Below are 17,046 nucleotides of genomic sequence, written 5' to 3'. Positions count from 1 at the left end.
AGAGAGTCACTTAAGGCTAGTCAACTTGTATTTATATACATGTTTATAGTACGTTGGTGTTGATAGGTTACATATTATCCTAAATTATTTTGCTTCAATAATTTTGTTATTCTGCTCTTGATATTAAGTAAATTCATATTAAGTAGTTAAATGATTATAAATGATTTTATCTATTTAATAATCATTTATTTAATGGTTTTTAGAACACTAAAGGCCATACTATATTTCAGTCCTAGTATGAATTGAGTGCATTAAATTGTGAGATATAAATTTTTGAATTAACCATTTGTCATAAAACTTTTTAATTTCAGGATAGAAATAAAAAAATTGGGTTTCCCAAACGCCTAGAAACTGTATTATGAGTTGTTGCCATGTTATACTACTGCCAAAGTGAAGAGGCCTTTTTTAATTAATAGGTGAGAGACAACTACTCATTGTTATTTTAATGGGTTGGCTTGGTGAAAAGGATGGTCGAATTTTAGTGGAGATGATGATAAAGCTAATAAAATGCAATGAAACAAAAACAAAGGTTTTCAGATTTTTGTGTGGATCAAATTTTTATTGTAAATGACATACAAAAATTTTTAATAGTCAAGCTATGTACAAACAAATTATTCAAAACTGTAGTACAACACACGGTTTAAAGTACACTGTTCATGCTAGGATTGAAATATAAATTTGTTTTAAATGTTCTCCAAACTACTAAATAAAGACATTTTTTTTAAATAATCGATAAAATCATTTACAACTTATCAACTTCAGTGGTGGATTAAATTGAAATCACCAGCAAAACTACAAAAATATAGAAGCCAGCTTAGCAATGGCGTATGTCCAAAAGCTTACATCAAGTCATGCACTCCCATTGCACAAATCTTTCAAAGATAATATAGAAGCCAAACAGTTTAGAAACTCATCACCATAAAGGAAAGCACTTAAAAACTCTTTTCTTCAGTCTTTAAAAACAAGTGAAGACAAGAGTTTTACGTTTTGGGCCTCTTATACATTGAAAGTTTTAATGGGACACCTTTAGGATAGTAATATGCTTGAACAGTCTATGTTTTGCCTGATAAGTGATTGCTCATAAATGATCTCTCCATGACTCATGATCATGATGCATGCTTAAGTTGATGAGAATCTCCACCTCTTGGAATGTCACATGGGTGGAAAACAGACACAACCCTTAATTCTCTGCTTTTGAAAGATGTAGAACTCTATGTGATTTAATTTGAAAGGTTGTTCAGTTATGTGAAAGAAAAAAAACTTTTAACATTTATAAAAACGGATTGAACTCATTGTATATAAAGTTTCAGAAATAATACTTTACATTCAACTAACGATTCTTAAGCTATTTGGCAGATATTTTATGCAGGTTTAATGTAAGATCACATCATTAAGATGTTAATTTACATAAATTTATAAAAAAATTAATTCAATTAAAATCCACAATTGCTGAGGATTTTTTAAGTGCAGATACACCTGAAACATTTCACAATAATCGTAAGTATAAATTAAAATTTATCGAACAATCTGCGGACAGGTTTGCATAATAACTAATGACAATGAGTACTGGAAAGTTAGTAACTGTGCATTGCTTTTGTGTGAATCCAAATATTGTGGTTATTGTAGATATTGTGAGTTTATTTAATTATCTCTGCAGTTTTCAGCTTATTATCAGCTGTTTTGGCATGTTGGAAATAAAAGGGGCCTATAGACTTACTTAGAGCTTGTCGAAGCGCCTGTCTAGCAAAGATGGTGGTAGTTTTGCCATCAGTAGTTAGCAGTTAATTGTGTTTATAGATAGTGTAACTAAATAAATTTAGTCTAGAAATTATTCAGTCACTAACAGTAAGCATAATGTAATACATAAATCAATCAACCGTCATGCTACCAAACGGATAGCATATCAAATATAGTTTGCGGTATAAAATTGTTCTTGGCTAGTGATTTAAATAATAGTGTGCATCATCAGGCTGATTAAAAAATGTAATCTTACATATTTTTATTACTCGTTTGCAGAGTCCAGCTATTTTGTTTTATTAAATTTCTATGTGAGCATTTTTAAAGAGAAATGATTCTGTCAGTTTAATGTGTGCTGTAGGAACAGAAACTAATAGTGTGGTACTATTGTGTTAAGTTACTTTTATCATTGGGAAAGGTTTAAATTAGGGATGGGCCAATTAAATCCTCAAATACCATCAAATCCTTAGTATTTGAAGGATTAAATATTTGAGGAAAAATATTTGAAGGAAAATATTAGAGAAGATTAAGTAAATTAAAAAAAACAACAATGATAACCTCTGAAGTTTACTAGGTCAGTTTTTTTTCCTTCATACCTGTTCTGTTACTATTCCCCAAGGTATTTTACTTTTAACAAGTAATTATATTAATAAAATTACATAATGAAATTACTATAAGTTTTGATTCAGGAAGCTTAATTTGTGAAACATCCATTTAAAGGGTAGAATGTTTAAACATCATAATTAATATTTTTCATTTATTGTACTTTTTTATCTATATATAACCATTGACAGTTAGATTTGGATTCAAGCTGTATATTTGAGGCTGGGATTGGAATTTGACATTCGGATTCGAGAAAATTGGAATTAGATACATCACTCGTTTAGATTTATGTATATGTTACCTAAATTTATCTTGGCCACCACTAACGAAAAAACTAATTAGGTTTCACAAGCAGAATACAAAAAAAATTGTGATAGTCATCACATTTTGTGTTTTTGAGGGTCATAACTTTTCCAAATGCTACTATGTAATAGTGAAAGGTCTTAGATCCGGCTTGTTTGGAATCACAGCCATGCTGTATTTGTATTAGCAATTTTGCTGGATTATTGAACTTCAATATAGTTTTGACAAGAAGACCAAAGAGTAAGATACAGTACAATGGTTTTTAAAACAAGTTGTAATAAGCTGCTCTGTAGAAATAAAAAGTACAGATGAGCCTTACTGCTTAAAAAAAGAGTGTTTCCGAGGAGTCCATGTGTGGCAGAAGTGAAACTTATTGCTTATTATATTATTTGGTATAGTATACATAATTCTCTTTGGCTGAGGTCGCAAGTCAAAAAAAAAAAAAAATGTGCAAGTACGTGAGTGCTGAATTATGCTAATGCGTAAGTATGTGAAAGTGTGCTGCGTCATTTCTACCTCTTTACATCGACTGACTCGGTCACGTTCAGACTTTTTCAGGTGAATTCCGGGTGTTAAGCTTGACAGCCATGTCGCATTATTGCGCTGACAGCATTTTCAGTTCTCTCAGAGTTTTAATTCATCACAAAGAATCTTACTGAATCGTTTAAAATAATTGAATTATAAAATAAATTTAATTCCTACAGATTGTTTCTTTAATGGTTATGTTACATGTATTATGTATTCTGTATTCTGTTTGGAAGCAGATCTGGACAGATGTATTTAACAATTGTTAGTTGCATATCCTCTATGCGTTTGCAGTGTATCCTCACTAAACAGTCCCTTGGGGACACCGCCAAACAGTTCCCAGAAGCAACGAAAGTACGTCGAATGTCGAGGCACGAGTGACAGTAGTGTAAACAGGTCGTCCAACGAAGAGGATACAACGAAGAGCTCCACGGAGCCGAAGTCACGACTGCAGCGCAACGCTCGGCAGGAATTTGTTGTTTTTGACAGCTCCGCAAGGAGAGACTCCTCGAAGAACCAGCCGGGAGCTCTCAAGCGTGTTCTATGTCCGAACGAAGCCAAGGTCATGGAGCGTGCTAACCAGATCGTCATGTACGTAGGGCGTAGGAAAATACTTATATTACGAGTGCACAAGTCTGAGGTTAATTAAAAAAATATATATATATGTATTGCTCTTGTGTTAGTGTAAAAAAGTTACCGAGCGTAAAATAAAATAATGCCAAAACATGGTGTCTTATCAATTTCAGCTCCGTAAAATAGTTAAGTCATGATGGACGTTTATGTTATTTTTATTTTTTACTTTTACCTCCAAACATAATGTAAATTTCAAACATACTTGTAAAATATAAGTGCATAGTGTCCTGCACCAAATTATAAATTGCATTTACTATTAAAAAAAATATATATATGTGTGCAGACTGGTAGATAAACAGATTCTGTAAATCTGATTTGAATATTTTACTGTCAAAATAATGAAACCTAACAAACTCTTGCACTTGTGATTTATGTATTTTGAATCGACAAGTATTTGGGGGTGGTTTGATCTATGCATGTATTGGTGGAAGAAAACTTGAGTGTTAGTGGTATCAAGAAATACTTAACATCTTTAGACTATGTAGAACTGTCATATTCTGAACACTCCTAGTTTTGTTATAATCAGTTTGAAAATGTGTGAAAAAAGTTATCATTAATATTCGTAAGGTTGTATAATGAATTGTGACTTAATTGATGTTAAAAAAATTTTAAGTTATTTATTGGTTATTGAGTGAAACCTTGTTGAGAAAGTTCTGAAGAAAACCAGGGATTTATTATAATATGAGTAAAACCTGCACAACTAGGTTAATCACATTAAAAAATTTAACAGAAAAATGTTGTGAACTAGAATGGTATTGTAGGATTCTACTGAATGCATACCTTATTGTGTTGTGACAACCCGTAGTATAGCATAAAATGATGGTTTTCTAAATTTTTTTTTCATTTTTATATATAGAGATTTACTATCCATAAGCCACTAACTCACAATTAATCATTGTCTCTTGCTGCCCAAGGATTTGGTCCAAGTGTTTGTCTTTCTGCAAGTACCAGCTTGATTGTGTGTGTACAACTGTCCATTTTTCGCTTTAGATTGTACCAGAGGAAGGGGACTAATATCTAAATAAATTTTTTTGTTATTGTGCTCTCTTATTCATAACAATGCAGGATGTCCATTCTTGTATCATGTAGTAATATTAACATCTGTAAAACAGAAAATCACCGCAAAACTGCTACTTAAATTCAGAATATCAAAACAAATGGCCTACACTTGCATTGAGTTTTAGAATCTTTTTTTTTTTGAAGTTATACTTCTTTAGGCGCGTTATGAAAAAATGATGAGAGTGAAATTTTAAGATAAACGCGCATCACTGAAACACAAAATTAACAGGTTGAAGCTGCCCGCTAAACCGCTCATTGTCTCGAAAAAAAGCTACCAACAAAATATAAATAGAACCTCTATTAGTCGCGCATGTTGGCACGCTCGTAGCCTCTGATCACTGTTTTCATATTTATAATATTCATCCACATATTTCTAGTTTCTACATTCACAACACGTGTTTTAGTTTCATACAAGTGCGAATTATATATGTGCTAATAAATTATATTCAGTAGTAATTTAAATTGATATATTTATATTAATATAATTTACTATTCGTAAATATAAGTAAAGAAAATTGTGCTTATATACTTTTTCAAGTGCTCCAATATAATTGAGGTTAACTATCCGTATGTATTATTTATTGATATAAATTAAAATATTATTATTTAATACAATTAATACTAAATATTATTAAATTTTTAATGTTAAATATTTATAATTGGTTATTTAATATTTACATAATAAAGAACTAATTTTAATAAAACATTTAATAAAAAATTTGTGATAAAAAATTAAAATCAAACATCAAATAAAAATATTAATTTTTAATATTTATTATTAAATTTAATAAATAATAAATATTCATAAAAATAAATGAACAAATTCAATGAATACTTTTTGATAAAAATGAAAAGTGAATATTAAATTAAGAAAATAATAAATATTTAAAAAAATGAATTAACTTAAATTAAATTTTTGACTTTATTATTAAATTTATTTATTTCCTTTTAAAATATTAAATAATCAATAATAAATATTTTAAATTAAGAATCTTATAATATTTAGTACAAATTATGTCATATATATTTATTTTTCTCTCAATTTTATTTATTTTATTTTTCAAATTTAAACTGAACTTTATTGACTGTGTTGACTATATTTTTCCAGCCCTTTTAGTATTTTATTGTAATTAATTATTTGCATGCAATAAAATTATTTTTTAATGATGCCAAAGAAGTATAACTTACAACGCATGTACATAAGTACACACACCCATTTTTTTTTTACAATACTTGTAAATAATATTTAAGTAGAATCTCACATAAACATAGTTTTAATAGATACTATTACCGTCATAATTAATGTTCACTAAAGTTTTTTTAATACATGTTTGAATAGGTAGCATTGAAACATGTTTACCGAAAAAATTTTGATTTTTTTTGTTTAGCTTCAAATAATTTACTATAAGAATTTTTGTTTTAATGAATGCTCATTTTCTTTATAAAAAATAATTTGTAATAGTTTGTGGTTCATATTTTTTATTTTATAGTGAAAAGACTTAATATTTAACAACCTATAATTACCCATTTTAAATCTTAAGCTTCACATCCATTCAGTTGTACACAAATAAGATGCCCAAAAATATAAAATTTTATATAATACAACCTCGTACACAAGGCAATTTTGAAAATAAGGCAATCTCAAACATGAGAGGAAAATGAACATAATTTTTATTTTATTTACTATTAAGAACTTATATTTCAGGCATCCTCAAATATAAAATGACCATAAGCATAATACCATCTTGATTATAAAACAACCGTGAACATCAGACAGCCAGGGACATAAAGACATCATAAGCATATATATGCTTAATTATATGACGAGCTTGAATAGCAAGTGACCTTCGAACTTAAAACTATTATATGTATGAAATTATTTTGATTTTAAGACAAACTTGAATATTTGGTGACCTCGAACATGAAACAAGCATGAATATAATACAGTCCTGAGTATAAGACAACTTTGAATGCAGTTCGACCTGCAATGCATGTCGACTTCAAAATATAAAACAACTTCTGATGCATGGAAGACTCGAATGTAGGTCAATCTCTTTTATAGGATAACCTAGACACTAAAACCCTTTAATATATGAAGTGACTTTGATAGTAAGATAAAGATGAAAGGAAAACTTAGCTAAAAGATAACTCTCAGCTCAATATTATGTTTATAGTTGCCTAAGAGATACCAACCTCACATATGAAAAAAAAGTTTGCTTTTTATCAAGTGTTGTGATAATTAATAAATATCTGATGTGCAAAAGTTTTCTCATAAATAACATTGTAATTTACTGTGCAATTTTGAAGAAAAAAATTATTTTGTTCATTTTTTGATTATTGTACCAAGTATTGAATACTCTGTGTCAGTCAAAATACAATGTATAGTTTTTAGATACTTCATAAGAAAAATATTTAGATATGAACCTTATTTTTCTTTACATGAATTTTTCATAAACATTTTCTATAATTTTGTTTCAATTACATTAAAGGACAGCAATATTCACACGACCCTGCAGAAATACCGGTATGTTCTCTTGGTATTTGTCGACTTTACTAGTATAATGTGGCTGTATACGGCACTAGAACTCTTTTAAGAAGTTCCTGCTTGATAACACACATCTTCCTAGTTAATGAGTATACGTAATTGTAATTACTAAATACGCTTGGAATTATCTGAAAAGTGGTTTTTTTTTAAATAGTGTGTATTTGTTTTTTTTTTCTTCTTATTTTTGTATGCAAATTTCTTCCTTCGTTATGTTGTGTCGTACTTGGTTTGGGCTTTGTCTGTGTGGTTCGTGCTCGGTCGAGGAATGCCGCTGGTGTGGTACGTGTTGTTGCATGTGGTGGCTTGGTGGCGGAGTATCGCGGCTTGCGGTGGAGGGGGTGTCTCGTCGGGGGGCGGGGGCCGACTCTCACGGGGACACCCGGCTCGTGTGTTTGCACATGGCAGGAAGAACAAGTCGTTCCGGCCGCGGGAGCGCTCGAAGAAGGGCCTGAAGAACCTGCAGACGGTGAAGACGCTGGCGGGGCGGCACCAGCAGCTGGGCGGCTCAGGGGGGAGCGCCAAGGCCCGCAAGCAGCCGCTCACGGTCACCGCCCAGTTCCAGCAGTCGCTGCAGAGCCTCATGGACACGCTCAACCAGGCCAACCCCTTCTTCATTCGCTGCATCAAGAGCAACAGCAACAAGGTGACCCCGTTGTGTATCTACATCTGCCGATGTTCCCTGTCTTCCGGATTCGAGACGTAACCATCGACGACCGACACTCATAGGCGTGCCTACAGGGGGGGCCAGGTGGGCCATGCCCCCCCCCCCCAATGTAAACACTCAGATCGGCATTTACTCTAATGCATTCGTTAATATTCGTATATTCCTGGCACTGTGACATTCAAACTGTTTTTCAGTGTTGCAGCGTGTCCCTTAAAATGGCCAAGCAAAAAAAAAAATATTAAGAGGTTTGTTAAAGTTCTGTTGTCTGAATTGCTGTGTTTGCATTCACTAAAAAAAAAGTTCATTTCAAGGTAGATCTGGACCAAGCTATTGGAAAATTCGAGAGGGAAAAATGTGTAAGTACCCTTTAAACATTGTCTATGGAAAAAAAAAAAAAAAACATATTTTCAAGATTGTTAAAATTATACGGATATAAATATTTACTAGTAAACATCTCGTGGATACTGCACAAAAATATAAACACGGCAATGAGTGAATGTATTTAGGCTATTTAACATTCTAAATTCAGCTTCTGATTTAAAAATTTAGCAGGGCCCCCCCCTAATGGAAATGTCTGGGCACGCATATGCCGATACTTAATGAACCAGTTCACGTGAAAAAGGAAAGTGTGCGTAGAGTCCTTGTGACAGAAGTGAAACTTCTTGCTGATTAAGTATTGATAGAGATATATTTTTAGTATTTTTTTTTATTGAACAAGAAATAATAATTGAGACTAGTAAGGATACGGGTATGATCTCAAATGAAAAAAAATTGCCATTTTTCCGCATCCTGTACTCTTTCATCGGTTTACTGGCACTTTTTTTGGTACATTCTACTTTTTTTTTATTATTTTTAGGCATGATGTTAAATAATGATCTCCAGCTGAATAAAATTAAAGAACAAAAAAAAAACCACTCTAATTGAACATAAATTACACTAATTAAGTCTTATCTCACAATTCTTTAAGTTCTTTTGACAATTCAAATCATAGCGTTCACATAAGGAAAAATAAATTACACTTATAAAGCTAACTCCTTAGGTCTATACCCTTTTTTTTTATACATTTTAAATCACACTATTCACATAAAAATGACTGATACCTATAAAGTTAATTACAGAAATCAGTAACTATTTTCCACACAAATAAAGAAATTGTAGATACTTTAAATAATTTAAAAAAAAATATGGTAGCGTCAATCGTTAGCCGTTATGAAAACTGATGAGTAGACAAGCACAAGTAGCATCACAAGAATTCTGTAATATTATTGCTGTGTCATTTCTTTCTCGCCCTTTAAATATTCTTGTAAATTACACAGCAGCAGTTTGGGAAAAATATTGTTAATGTGTTAGTGCACTTTTTATTTATAGAGCCAGATTTAGTTTTTAATTGGTTATGATTTATGTGATTCTATGAAAGATCAATATTTTTAATTGAATTCTTTTTTTTGTGCTAGCAGTTTTTACCAATTCATTTAGCATTAACTGAACTCATTTTCTTAATTATATGGTAGTTATTAAAGTATTGGGTCAATTATTAATATGAACAAGTGAATTTTGTCTTTAGAAGTACAAATACCACACACAAGGTGCTTGTTAAAATGTTTTGTCTTCTTGAAAAATGGGTGCTTCACTAAGCAATTTAAAGGTCCTGTTTATCGGAACTGTAGATTTGTTGCTTTGTTGATTTAGATGTAAAAACTTAATGATGTCAAATTACCTGATAAATTAGTTACGTCTCTGTACTCTCTGTTCAGCTGGATACGTAACTTTTTTATTGTTAAGATCTGTCAAGTCTTAACCTACTCAATTTTGCCAACTGTAAAATGATCATGTAGTTCCTTACGATTTATCAAAATTCAGACTTAATATCTGGACTAAATAAAAATGGTTTATAATATGAATGTAAATAATAAAAATAATTCAAGTGCGTTAAAAGAGTTTGTCGTTGTAAATGTGTTCAGCAATTTGTTTTCAGGCAGTAAATAGTGCAATGTACATTTTGTTCAGTTTTCTTGTTTGTAAATTAAATTATGCTTGTTATTTGTATTGTAATATAATATTTTACTTATTTTAAAATACTTTACTGTGCATTATTCAATACTTGCCCTAGGAATACATTTCGATCTTGTAAGGGCTTCATTGAGCAGTTTTGTGTATTCCTTGGCATTGTTCAGATCCCAAACAAGTTTGATGAGGAAACGGTCCAGCGACAACTGCGGTACACTGGCATGTTGGAGACTGTGCGAATCAGGCAGGCTGGTTACAACGTACGACTCACGTATGACGAGTTCATACAGCTGTACCGCATCCTGCTTCCTAGAGGGCTGCTGAGGTTAGCACAGTATACAATGTTAGTGTATCTCAAGTATACTTGCTTACTATCTATCACTAGAGACCTGAAAAAAAAAGTTAATTTTCCTAAATATGGCCTTTTTAATCTCAAAAAATGTTGTTTTTTTTGGCAGGAAATTTTTTATTATTTTTAACTCATATATTGCTTGTCTTCAAGAATTAATGTTTGTTTACATTTTTTGTTAATAAGTAGTTCCAGAAGTATAATATTAACCATTTGCCCCCACCTAAAAAAAAAAAATTAAAAATTTTACAATCTGTTGCAAAATTCAATTGAAAAAAACAAAAATTTTTACACTGAATGTTATAAACTTTTTTTTTACACAATTTCAAATTTTATATTAATTATTTGTGAAAAAGTTATCTGTTATAGTGATTGATTTAAATTCACTTTTCGTGCATCACAGTACCTGAAATGAAATTCATGATTCTTAAAGACTTTTGCATATTTTGGGGAAAGCAGTTAGCAGTGGAGTTAATCACTATACCACTTCCACTTTCATTATGTTATTACATTTGTAGCACAGGATCACGACATAAATAGCATACGTCAGTATAAATCTGCCCTGATTTGAGAAAATATTTTGACGGGCGGATAAAGTCATATTGTAAATCGCTTGACTAGATGAGTGTCGTTGCAAGATGGAGTGACGGATGAGTGGATATCGGATGGAGGGGATAGGCTATTGTAATTCCAGATTTAGGAAAGGTTAAAACTACATTGTATTCAGGAAAATTTTTAGATACTGCATTATTGTATTGGCCTTATTTTTAGCTGCTATTTTTTTCAGGTCTTTATATATCATATATGCATGGGCTTATAGCAGGACACTAAAAATACTGGCTGCTGCTAGATCGCTTTATTGCAACAAAAATTAATCATAGCATTAAAATGGCTTGAGAATATTTTAATCTTCAGTTAATGACTTGCAGTTTGGTATTCACTATCTGACCAGCACCTTTGAAGTTTGGGAATAGAAAGGAACTGTGCCAGATTTTGCGTGGTGTTAAATATAACGGCAGACCACTCTGGGAGAAAATCACATCCATTGTGGGCACACAAGATTGAACCCTCAATCTCACGTGTGTGACCAGTACATGCTTCTGTACACTTTTTACTTAATATTGAAAATTTGGTATGATTTTGCTCTAATATTTTTTGGCTAGTTAAATGTTGTTTTTTATTGGTCAAGAATGTCTCTAGCAGCAGCCTGTTGTGTTAGTGATTTCAGCTAAATGTAGGGTATTGGTTATTGATATGGTATCTGATATTTTTGTGTAATATATGAATTTGTTTTTATGAGCAAATTGGGATATTTTTTGTTTCATGCGAAAAACATTCAGACGTAACTTTCGTGCACCCAAGTAGCTGAAGTTAGCAATCTTTTCCATCTCCAGGTTTAATTATATTTAATTTTGGTAATACCTCTTGGTAATTTTATTGGAATAGACTTATATTAATAAGTAAGCATTGAGCTGGGGATCTTTAAGGTTTCACAATGTTATTAGAAATAAACAGAAACAAGGCGTGATTCCATCTGAATAATAATTACGTCAAATTTATTTAAGGAAAATTTATAACAGATATTAAAGAAATATATTAACATACAATATCAATTACGTACTTAAACAGATCTCAGGTATATCCAGAAAAAAAAAATATATGGGTCGACCTGAAATTCAATTATAAAAAGGTTTCATTAAAAAAAAAACATAAATCAATAAAAAAATACAAATATATTTAAACCATCCCAGTATATATATTCTTAATGTCTAGAAATGATGTTTATCTGATGAACTGCGTCTGACGGCGTAATTGAGGAAAGTTCAGAAAAGTTTAAAACATACAGTAGCACCGGAGGTCGGGGCTGCGTTTCCTGGAGATAAATCGAGATCATGATGCCAGGGCGCCTGTGTGCTGTTGAGGAAGGGTGATGAAAATGCCAATTCGGTGTCCGGCTCTCGGACCCTGTCTGCGAACAGTCCAAATCAAAACTGATCGGAACTTGTACACGGACAGTATAAACTGGGCAGAGAATGCCCGCGAAAGTTAAGGGGAGGTTGGGGAAAGTCACGGATCATAACTCACCAGACAGGGAAGTTGCCTTCTATTTTCCGATGCATCGCCAGCCAGGAACTGGATCCCGCGAATATGCGGCTGGGCGCGGACGTTTTCACCATTTCAAAAAGAAATTAATGAAAGAAAATAACTACTATTCGTTGTACTACGCAGACGGACTAAACTACTTGAAGAAGATTACAGGGATAGCATCCCTTATTTAAGCGACTACATCGTCGGTTGCGCCCGAATGGAAGTCTTGCAGTGTCTCGTCGACTCCCCGATAATCGCAAACGGTCCGTCTGCAGTCGCGACGCGAAGTGTCTCGCGAAGAACCGCGTCTCGTAATTAAAAGTAAAAGTTCAACCAAAAGTGGAGGGGGGGACTGGGACGTCCGGACCGAAAGGTTCCGAAGTTCCCCGAGTGGGCGTCATAAAAAACTCTGACTTCGATGTCTCGAAGTTGGTAGCACTGGCCAACTTTAGCGCTACCTGTTGAGGGGTGTCTGAAATAAAAAAAAATCGACTCGCCCAAGACATCTGCTTAAACCAGGGGTTAATGGCGCAGTCAAGTGCTGCACTCTGGCGGTCAAGATAAGAAGTTACTGTTTCTGCCGCTAGATGTTGTGGGGTGGTCCATCTTTGCACACACATTTTTTATGCAAATTGTCCTTGACGCCGGCCAACGCTTGGCGGGGTTTACGACCGGTCATTGGTCCTGGACTAAATTCTGAGAACCGGAGTAAGCTGGGAGGGGTGGGGGTGCAACGAGGCTGGGAACGAGCATCCTAGTCATGACTTTCGAGGAGTGAACCTAAGACGTATTCGTGACGGTAAAGGCTATGATCAGCTCGTCTCTGAGAAATGGTAACTACTCGTCCAGAGCTGTTGTATGCAGTTTTAGTCATGAAGTGAAGTAACGTTACAGGCCTGGGACGTGCCTGTAAGCGAGGGAAATGTCAAACGGGCTGCCAACAAAGTCTTAGATCTGCAAAAGATCAGATACGTCTCTGGGAAAGGTGCTTCTGTCTACTGGCACAAAGTTTAACTAAGGGGAGTACACTAGCCTAACAAAGTGTAAATCGCCCTTTAGTAACCAGATTATAGAACAAATAAAATTTCCAAAAATAATTTAAAATTATATAAACGATAAAATAAAAACGTGCCGAAATACCAAATTTCCGGCACAGCATAGTGTAATGTTAATTGGGTTATAATGATTGAATAATGCATATTTTATAGAAAGAGGAAGATTTTCGAAGGTCTTGCTTGTTTAATGGTGCATGCGTGTCGGGGGCTCGGGGTCAGCTCGCAGGCGGACGTGCGGGACTTCCTGCTCACCCTGAACCTGAACCGGGACAACTACCAGCTGGGGGCCACCAAGATCTTCCTGCGGGAGTCGGAGAAGGTGAAGCTGGACTACCGCCTGCACCAGCAGATCATGGCGAGCATCGTGACCATCCAGCGCTGGGCTCGCTCGGTCCTCGAGCGTCGCCGGTTCCGGCGCCTGCGGGAGGCTGTGCTCTCCGTCCAGGTTAGCCGGCGCGAGCCTCGTCACCGCCGGCTAGCTCAGTTGGACGTAGCTATGCAGAAAGGAACCAACCCACAATTTGGTTATATTTTATTTGAAAATACATGAATTAAAATAGTACAAGGTTGATCGTACCGTCGTTGCTATTATTATATCAGTATTTATACTGGACCATTAAAATAATACCCACATTATGTTATCAATACGAGAAATACAATTAGACGTAGTTATGCAAAAAGGAACCAACCCACAATTTGGTTATATTTTATTTGAAAATAATTAAAATACTACAATGTTGATCCTACCGTCGTTGCTATTATTATATCAGTATCTATAATAGACCATTAAAATTATACCCACATTATGTTATCAATACGAGAATTACAATTTATAATCAACTTTAAACTTCAAAATGCTCGGAAAAGGTTTCATGTGGGTTGGTTCCTTTTATGCATAACTTTGTCCAATTTAGGTCACGAAGAAAGAAAAAATGTATGCACAATGTCCTTTTCAATTCATGGTAAAATTACACTATATTTCGTACAGCAGAACAAAATGATAATTAACTGTACATTAAAAATAAAACGCCCGAACAACGACTGCCTGGCCCGGTGTTCGATGACTAAATTTTACAGCCTTCCTTCCCTTTGTGCGGGCAGTGTTCTGGGCTCGCTGACGTAATTCTCAGCCAATCACGGCGCATGGCAACAGAAGCTTCCACGAAATGCTCACTTCTGTTCCCACGACACAGCGATTTTTTTCTCTTTCTCACACTCCCGTGACCGTGACTCACACACCTAGCGTGTGAAACAAAGCCTCGGTCGTGGAAATAACAAAGGAGAATCACTTCAGCATGCCTTCCCACACAAAGAAACCAGCAAAAAAAATATATATTACTTAAAAAAAAAAAAAAAAAAAAAAAAATATGAATTTTAAAAATATAAACAATAAACCCAGAGAATTACGTTTACAATAACTTCAAAAGGAAAAAAAAATACATCTAACCTGAAATTTGACAAAAAAATTTATAACAAATTATTATTGCTGGATTGTATGAGGAAGTGCTGCAATCTGGGTTGTTACAACCTAAACTCCGCCGTCCTCGGGTTTTGAAATTTTTTGCCACAGCTGGCAATGCAGCTTTTGTATTGAAATGTTTTTTTTGGCTCAATATGGCACTAAAATTAAATCTGGGCACTTGTTGAAGTTATTGTTCCTGGCCTCTTGTAATAAATAAGACAGTTGTAGTGACCCGTGTGATATAGGTATGTAATCAGTAGGCCCGTGTAAATATCAGTTTTTTATTTTGAAATGAATACCAATACGAATATCAAATTATTCGCGAATGCGAATATCAAATTTGAATAGTAAGAAATGTTCCCCAATAGCTTCTGAAAAGCAGCGTCATGCTGGAGAAATTCCTTCTTGGTTTTACACACGAAAATCATCAACACATTGGCCTAAGTGCATTTCCCAATAATTAGAACAGTTCACTTTCGACTCTTGATGTTAAAATTCTCTTTGCATGATGTTAGTTTTTCAGCTAACAATTGTTTACTAGTTTTTATTCAATAACGATTAATTTTTTTTAACGACTTTTTTACCCCACTCTGCAGTTTATTCCACTGCTCTTAGTAGGTACCCCTTTGAAACTTTTTTATTGATGAAATTGTTAAGATTATTTATCTTTTAATGCTTCAGTGTAGTAGTTTTATTGTTTTGTTTGAAGTACATATATTCAATTGATGTGATTAGCTTTATAATTATTTATTTTATTTATTTATTTGAATTTTGTTACATGCGCACCAACAGTACGGGGACTTTAGTGTGGGCACGACGTATACAAAATATACACAAATACATAAAGAAACAAGAAACAAAGGACAAGACATCCATACAAACAGACAACACAAGGACAAATACAAATATAATACTTAAAATAATAAATAGTACAAAGTAGTAAGGTAGTAAGCAGCAAGACATAAAATTTAATAGAGTACAATAATATAAACGTGAAAGAGAAAAAAATACTAACTATAATTATTATGAGGATATAAATTACATTAAATACTTTAAAACATAGCTCTGTTCACAATTAATTTGACTTGGTGTTGTGTCTATTATAGTTTGGTGAACGAACAGATATCAGTTGATTAAAAATGCGATGTTTATTTATCGAGTGGGATGTTCTGATGGTCATAGAAGCAAGCAATGGAGTATTTGTGTGACGTGCGTGAAGCGGCAGGCAGTGTTGGTGCTGGCTGCCGGCAGGCGTGGTGGCGCAGCGTGGCGGCCCGGAGGCTGGCGACGCAGGCCAGGCTGCGCGAGGCAGCGGCGGTGAGCGTGCAGGCGGCCTGGCGCGGCCACAGGGAGCGGCGCTGGTACTGCGCCCTGACACGGGGCCTGCCCGCCTTCCAGGCCCACGCCCGCGGCTTCCTGGCCCGCCTCGCGTACCGCCAGGCCAGGCTGCGGCACCGGCGGGTGCGTCTGTGCTTGTGTCTGCGTCCGTCCGTGTGGCTGCGTCTGTGTGTGTCCGTGCCTGTGTGTGTCCGTCCGTGTGTCCATCCGTGTGTTCGTCCGTGTGTTTGTGTCCGTCCGTGTACCTATGTGTGTCCGTCCGTGTGTCTGCGTCCGTCCGTGTGGCTGCGTCTGTGTGTGTCCGTGCCTGTGTGTGTCCGTCCGTGTGTGTCCGTCCGTGTGTCCATCCGTGTGTTCGTCCGTGTGTTTGTGTCCGTCCGTGTACCTATGTGTGTCCGTCCGTGTACCTATGTGTGTCCGTCTGTGTGTTCGTCCGTGTGTCTGTTTGTGTCAGTGTCTGTGTGTGTCCGTCCGTGTGCCTGTGTCTGTCCGAGTGTGTCTGTGTGTGTAGTGACTGTGTGTGTTGTGACTGTGTGTCTGTGTGTGTGTCTGTGTGTGTGAGTGAGAGCGTGCTGATTTCTGTTCCCCTGAGAAAGTTGTAGTTCATGTGGTGGATGCCATCTTCCCGTACCTTTTTTTTTTTTTCAGGGCATGTTTAATTTTACGATTATAGTCAAC

The 17,046-nt window shown here is 34.8% G+C and overlaps 1 protein-coding gene across 4 annotated transcripts in view; it reads left to right on the top strand.

Moving 5' to 3' along the window:
• The window catches only part of LOC134542227 (unconventional myosin-IXAa-like), a 79,559-nt gene that overhangs the window by 24,710 nt on the left and 37,803 nt on the right, over positions 1-17,046 (top strand). Inside the window, exons 12-16 of one of the 4 annotated variants that reach the window (XM_063386315.1) lie at positions 3,658-3,759; positions 7,811-8,048; positions 10,244-10,419; positions 13,788-14,013; positions 16,282-16,491. In XM_063386315.1, coding sequence (XP_063242385.1) covers positions 3,658-3,759; positions 7,811-8,048; positions 10,244-10,419; positions 13,788-14,013; positions 16,282-16,491 — 952 coding nt within the window. Of the gene's footprint in view, positions 1-3,462; positions 3,760-7,810; positions 8,049-10,243; positions 10,420-13,787; positions 14,014-16,281; positions 16,492-17,046 lie in introns of all 4 variants that reach the window. The other 3 variants (XM_063386312.1, XM_063386313.1, XM_063386314.1) reach the window with 3 other exon arrangements.

This window comes from Bacillus rossius (genome assembly GCF_032445375.1).
Source record: "Bacillus rossius redtenbacheri isolate Brsri chromosome 4 unlocalized genomic scaffold, Brsri_v3 Brsri_v3_scf4_2, whole genome shotgun sequence".
NCBI lineage: Eukaryota > Metazoa > Arthropoda > Insecta > Phasmatodea > Bacillidae > Bacillus > Bacillus rossius.
The sequence above is the reverse complement of the archived record's forward strand: the minus strand, read 5'-3'. Positions and strand labels throughout refer to the sequence as shown.